Source organism: Festucalex cinctus, chromosome 4, assembly GCF_051991245.1.
Source record: "Festucalex cinctus isolate MCC-2025b chromosome 4, RoL_Fcin_1.0, whole genome shotgun sequence".
Lineage (NCBI taxonomy): Eukaryota > Metazoa > Chordata > Actinopteri > Syngnathiformes > Syngnathidae > Festucalex > Festucalex cinctus.
This window is the reverse complement of record NC_135414.1, coordinates 7875969-7882846: the sequence shown is the minus strand read 5'-3', so window position 1 is coordinate 7882846 and position 6878 is coordinate 7875969. Positions and strand designations below refer to the sequence as shown.

Genomic DNA, 6878 nt, shown 5'->3' with positions numbered 1-6878 from the left:
AAGAAAAAAAAAAGACTTCAACGTCGGAGTAGATTTTAATTTAAAAATACAGTGGGGCCTTGAGATACGAGTGACAAGACTTGACAGTTTTTGTGAGATATGAGCAGCACATCCGTTAGAGTTGTAGTGAACAATTGGCTTGTACTGCCAAACTAAACATGAAGCAATTGTGCATGTCCGCTAGCTTACTGTTACCAGATAATGGGAAATGCCACTGACGAGCTAACGAATAGCATCTATGGCAGGGCTGGGTAAACTCGGCCCTCAAGGGCCGGAGTCCTGCAGGTTTTGGATGTTTCCCTTCTCCAACACAGCTGGTATATGATCAGCTCATCAGCAAGCTCTGTATCAGGAATCAGCTTGTGTTGGAAGAGGGAAACCTCCAAAACCTGCAGGACTCCGGCGACGCCTACCCCTGATCTATGGGGTTGAATAAGAACAAAACAATAAATGGATGTTTGAACACAAATGATGGGGCAAAAAAAACCAAGTAAATAGATAATATAACAATGCTCACTGGTCTATATTCTTTATCCTCTGTGAAAAAAAGTTTTAATAAGGTTTACTGTGGATTGAATTGCCTATGTATATGGATATATTATTACTGCCCCCAGGTGGCCAAAGCATGCACATCAGAAGGAGCAGCACAGTGTACACTGAATTGAAGTGAAAATGTGACGAAAACAGATTAATTACGATTACAAAACAGTTTTTCTCCCGGGTGGATGTAACGGATTATTGGCATACCCGTGCATTTCAATGTGGAAAGATGATTTGAGATGTGAACATTTTGAGTTACAAGTGTGGTCATTGAACGAATTAAACTTGTATCTCAAGGCATCACTGTTGATGACTTCATTGTCATGTCTGTTTGTTTATTTATTTAATTACTAGTAGATGTGGGCAGTGATTCTAAACCTGGCCCCACCATGCATGTACTATTTACAGAAATAACTTTACTTTCTACATGACCTTACTTTGTTAAAGTAGAAGGACAAAACAACGGTGACATGAAAACAAAGGCATGAAATGCATTGCCTGGTTAGTCTCATGCAGAGTTGGAATAACGAAAAGGCTTGCACAGGGTCGCTTGGCCCCCAACTGGCCATTAGAATTGTTTTATTTGATTCAGATCTACATTAGATGCAAAAAAAAATCAATTTCAATGGCTCACAACAAGTTTCAGACTAATAATACATATGATTGGACAGATGGGGGCAAGTCCAGAGATACCCTGAGAAGCCTTAATATGGCTCTGGTCTCACGGTTAGTGTTTGTCATTTCACAAGATATGAAACACTCTGATTTGTAAACTTCAGAACACTAGCAGAGATATGACACCTGTCACTCCAGACGTTGTCATTGCTTGAGTTGTCGGTCCTTCGTGCGTGCGTCTCGGCTGTGATTTGGAACGTCACAACATCCGGTGTCACGTGGCTTTCTCCTTTGTGTCATTGAATTAATCGATTTCAAAGCCTTGTGCATTCTCGATGGCGATGTGAAGTTTCTCCCTCAGTTCCTCAAAAGACTCGTAGGGGGGAAGGTCCAGACGGTTAAAGCTTGATGGAAAAAAAAAAAAAGATGATCCAAAGTTAATCACGTTTCGACTTCAGAGTCAACAATTCTTCAAAAAATGCTTGCTTTCAGCCATACATAGGGCTAGTGAAACCCGCATAGATGTTGTGGTGTTACCGATTCAGCAACAGACATTTGAGCACAAACAGTGCAGCAACAAATGTAGACAGACAAATAGTCACAGGCCTTCTTTATCCTCTGGGAAAAATGACTATTATTATTGTGGGGTACTGTGCAGTTGTGTCTGTCTCCGTGTATAAATGTTTAAAAAAAAATGATGAAACGCGTGTATTATACTCCCCCCTGATGGCCAAGATACTCACACCAGAAGAAGTTGCACGATGAAAGTATGAAAATATGATGCACAAACTTTTAAAATTCTTTACTTTTTGAAATTATGGTACTACTCTTTTTATTAAGTACAATACTGTGTTATTTATCTTCTTGAAAAAAAAATGGGTACATTTTCTTACTGTTTTTTTACGAGGGAGTGGAATGGATTAATGGCATTTCCATTCATTTCAAATCAGTTGAATTTAATAAGTACAACACATTTGCAGTTCATTATTTCTAATTTTTTGTTTTCAAACATTTATTCAAGTACGATAAATGATTTCATAGGATTAAAGAGTCTTTAGCTAACTTTTAGGGAGTGTTTCAATAGATTTAGGAGAATTTAGTTAACATTAAGTTTAGTTTTAAGAAGAATTTGAGTACATCCAGGTGTGTGTACATTTACTACAACACTTACCAACTACTACACTTACCGCATACTGTAAGCCTGCTATGCAACTGTAATTTAAAGTTGGTCATTTTGGTAGTACTTGAGTCACATATTTTTTTAGGTGATACTTGGTGTAAAAAGTTTGATAACTACTGCACTATGTACTGCATAACTATTAGAATTTCATGTGTAGCACTAGTAGCACACAGCCTCACTAGTAAAATGTAGTTGCCGTAATAGTATTACAAAGACCACTCAAGTATACAAACCTTAGGTTTGTTAACGTTTATCAGATTCAAAGGGACGATAAAGTGTTCACATGGCAAGTTACAAAATGAGTCCACTAGAGGTCGCCAACATACTGATTATATGTCAATGATCATGCACCAGAGTCAAAATAAGCAAATAGATACACGGACAAGAAGGTCTTGAACGCCAAAGCATAAAGTAAATGAGATGTCTCGTTCCTTAAATAAACATTATGTTTCAAAAGGGTGCAATAATCCATAATGGACCTGCTTCAAGGAATGGCCAACACATTATAAAAATCTGCTCACGTGTGCATGAAAGCACACATGGGACAAAAGAACTGCTAAATGATTTGAACTAACCAGAAGCGGAGCCTTAGGCAAATAATCGTGCTTATTGTGATGTTTCAAAAAAATAAATACAAAATAAATAAATGAATAAATTGCAATTGAATTATTTTCTAAACTTGTTTTGCCCTAGCAGACAAAAAAAAAAAGAACAAAAAGAGTGGTGCAAGGGAGGATAAGACATCAGATAAAGAAAACCAGACCTTCAGCATTTAATACTGAGAATCCTTGGAATGTGCTTGGAAAAAGTTTAAGAAACATCACCACATTGTCTTGTAAAGTTTTCACAATGTTGTGACGTCTCCCTGCAGCAAAAAGAGCAGAATGCAACCTAATGCTAGCTGGCACACATTCATTGTAAGGCTAAAAGGTCAAAATTGGGAAAGCTCAGTATATTCAATTATTTGGAATTTTGAATATTATACAGTATTAATAATTCTTGATATACTGCATAGTCTGCTCTGCCCATCGCTTGATGAAATGAATAAAATCCCCATGACGAGTTGACAATCTAGAAAGCATGCTCACCATGTGTGTGCTCGGGGCAGTTTGTCACGCGTTCCCCACAGCTCAATGGTGAACCGCTGCGGCCCATTAGATCCTGGAAAATTCATTCAATAGCAGACAAACACAAGGGCATTTACAAGTGTTTATCCAACACGTGTAAACAGCATTTCAGCAACAACTTGTGGACCCAAACTGCAGTACGTTACTAATGAATCTCACCATAGAGTTCGCCAAAACCGTTCATCGGGACTCTGGAAGTTCCCGTCACAAACTGCAAGAGACGAATTCGTTTTTCGGCATCCATCAGCAGTACTGCCTACAAAAAGATGGAAGAGTTAGAATTAATTATTACTTCTGAAAAACAACAACAGACATCATTCAAACTCAACATAAAGAACCTTTGAGGTCAGGTTAATAACAGTAGTGCCTTCAAATACAAATTTAATTTGCCATTAATCTGTTCCAGCCTCACAAAAAATAAATAAATAAATAAATGGAACGTCACTTACTTTCCAGAACCAGTGGATGACTACGTGCTCGGCGCTGTAGCCACTCTTGTACTTGGTGTTCTGTCTCCAGTCATTCACATCCACATCTCCCAGACCGCACATGAGCAACTGCAGGGCGAGAAACAAATGATCAAATTCATTAATTATATTCATGAAATGAATTCAAGAATCACAGGTGGACAGAAAGCTCACCTCAAGCTCGTTCTCATCAAAGATCTTGATCAGATCTTGCGGGATCAGCTCAAAGAATCCCTGGAAATCAAAGCACGCAAAGGTTGCAACTCAAACTTGAAAGGTGTAAACAGTGGAAGTTTTTTCGACCAATGAAAAATGTCATTACATCCTTAAAAGCTGTCATCTGCTTCTGGATTCGGTTTACAAAGCGCCACTGGATCACAAGACTGTTGATGGGAAGATGTGTACAATTTAACAGTCAGAGTTTGAAATTGCTGATTGGAGATTTTTCTTTTTTAAGTTACTTACTCGATGTATTCCTTCTTGTTTTCATTAGTGACGTCAATCTCTGCACCGTTAGGCTTCAGCTCATGCTGGTGAGTCTGGTGAGGGCAAGCGGGACATGAGTAACTCAGGAAACATTTCAACCCAACATAAAAAAATTCGGCAAACATATCAACATAGAACCGACCTGTCCAAAAAGTTCCTCATCAATGGTGAACATTAAATCCAGGTCAGTTGGATCATTCTCCAAAATCCACTTCAGTGAATTAAAATATTCACCATCCTGATTAGACAGCAACACAGTCATGAGTCCGTTTGTAAGATTGAAGGAGTTCATCATTCACCATAATAACAGAATTCAAAATGAGACTTCTTGAATTCGGACACTTACGACAGACTCCATGTCCTGCAGGGTAATGGGTTTCTGCAGCATCATCTTGTAGAAAGGCCGAATGAAGAACGCTTGATGCACAATGATAACATAAGGTCAGGATTTTTATTTTTTTTTTTATTTCACCTTCAGTCGTAAATCCATAAACCTTATGATGAAACAAAACTACTCACAGAAAATTGAGCATATTGGGAAACTTCTGGGCGGAAGTTTCAGGACAAAGCCAAGATACACTATAACATTAACGGGATACTTCACTTATTTAGCCCATTATAACAATAAAAAGCTCATATTTTGTCTATAATTAATTTGATACTTTCATTATTTTTCACGTACAATTAGTACCCTTAAAAACACATTTTGCAACTTGCTGTCAACTGAAAATGATATCACAGAGGCTCAGGTTGTCAGGTTTGGTCATGTGACATTCACAAGCTGAGCTGTGATTGGTTACCTGAGCCCCTGTGATGTCATTTTCAGCCAACAGCAAGTTGCAAAATGTGTTTTTAAAGGTGCTAATTGTACATGAAAAATAATTAAAATATCAAATTTATTATAGGCAAAATATTAATGTTTGACTGCCAAAAATAGCTAAATAAGTAAAGTATCCCTTTAACAGGTGAACTTAATTTGACTTTGATGTTTCATTACAGGCGGCATGAGTGGTTAGCACATCCGCCTCCCAGTTCTGAGGACGCGGGTTCGAGTCCAGGCTCCGGCCTTCCTGGGTGGAGTTTGCATGTTCTCCCCGTGCCCGCGTGGGTCTTCTCCGGGTACTCCGGTCTCCTCCCACATTCCAAAGACATGCATGGCAGGTTAATTGGATGCTCTGAATTGTCCCTAGGTGTGCTTGTGAGTGTGGATGGTTGTTCGTCTCTGTGTGCCCTGCGATTGGCTGGCAACCAGTCCAGGGTGTACCCCGCCTACTGCCCAGAGCCAGCTGAGATAGGCGCCAGAACCCCCCGCGACCCTTGTGAGGAATAAGCGGTCAAGAAAATGGATGGATGGATGGATGTTTCATTACTTTTTTTTTGCATAATTTGCTGTTCTTTGACAAAGAACAACGGCAAAATTCTCAACAGTGGTTTGATTTATTTATTTATTTAACCTTTATTTAACCAGGATAGTCCCATTGAGATTAAAAACCTCTTTTCAAGGGAGTCCTGGCCAAGAGGCAGCAAAACAGTTTACAATACAGTTACAAATAAAAGTTTCACTTACAATCACATAAAAATTATATAAAACAGTTACAAATCAATGAGGCCGTCTCAAGTGCTCTTAACTCTTTGACTGCCAAAGACGTTTCATGATGATTAGTAAAATTCCAATGAATGGAATACGATCTTTCATTGAGTAGCCACATTGTATATGTAGTAAAGGCAAACAATATTCTTTTTGCCTTGAAAGATGAGGAAAAATACTCAAAAGCGGCTGGCACTGTGGATTTTTTTGTTTTGTTTTTATAACGCCTGGCAGTCAATTAATCTGGATCTAAAATCGTTCAATGAAACAAGTTCCGTTAGTTTCCAGTCCTTTTGCAACACGTTCCATGCAGAAGGGGCAGAGAAAACAAAAGCCTTTTTCCCCAGCTCAGTGCGGGCAAATGGAACAAAGAGCAACAAAAGATCATTGGAACGCAGACCATAAGAATCAACACTTTTCACTGTGATTAGATTACAAATATAAGAGGGCAGCAATCCAAGCATGGCCTTGTAAATAAAAGTGTACCAGTGAGTCAACCTCCTGGTGGACAAAGAAGGCCATCCCACTCGAGAATACAGTTCACAGTGATGGGTCAAGGCTCTACAATTTGTAACAAACCTCAAAGCAGCATGATGAGTCAATCTTACTCAGACACTGAGATGAAGCGTTCATATACAACACATCTCCATACTCTAAAACAGATTTTAAAAAAAACTTGCAGTGACAAGACGCTTTTTGACCTCAAAAGAAAAACAACATTTATTCCGAAATAGAAAATGGGGTTTAAAAGTCAAAGTGTCGTCAAGCAGAATACCAAGATACTTATATGTAAGAACCACCTCTATTTCATTTCCCTCCAGAGTGGACACTTTGGGGGGAAATTGTGGGCTTTTCCTGGAATTTGAAAACAACAT

At 38.7% G+C, this 6878-nt stretch overlaps 1 protein-coding gene across 1 annotated transcript in view; it reads right to left on the bottom strand.

The window, feature by feature from the left end:
* Positions 1–6878, bottom strand: part of nedd4a (NEDD4 E3 ubiquitin protein ligase a) — a 29753-nt gene that overhangs the window by 1105 nt on the left and 21770 nt on the right. Inside the window, exons 21-29 of the mRNA XM_077518562.1 lie at positions 4762–4832; positions 4558–4653; positions 4395–4468; positions 4252–4312; positions 4104–4163; positions 3912–4019; positions 3622–3718; positions 3424–3496; positions 1–1559 (exon numbers count right to left, since the gene is read on the bottom strand). The exon at positions 1–1559 is cut by the window's left edge and continues 1105 nt beyond it. Of these exons, the coding sequence (XP_077374688.1) occupies positions 1460–1559; positions 3424–3496; positions 3622–3718; positions 3912–4019; positions 4104–4163; positions 4252–4312; positions 4395–4468; positions 4558–4653; positions 4762–4832 (740 nt within the window). The 3' untranslated portion in view covers positions 1–1459. The remainder of the gene's footprint in view (positions 1560–3423; positions 3497–3621; positions 3719–3911; positions 4020–4103; positions 4164–4251; positions 4313–4394; positions 4469–4557; positions 4654–4761; positions 4833–6878) is intronic.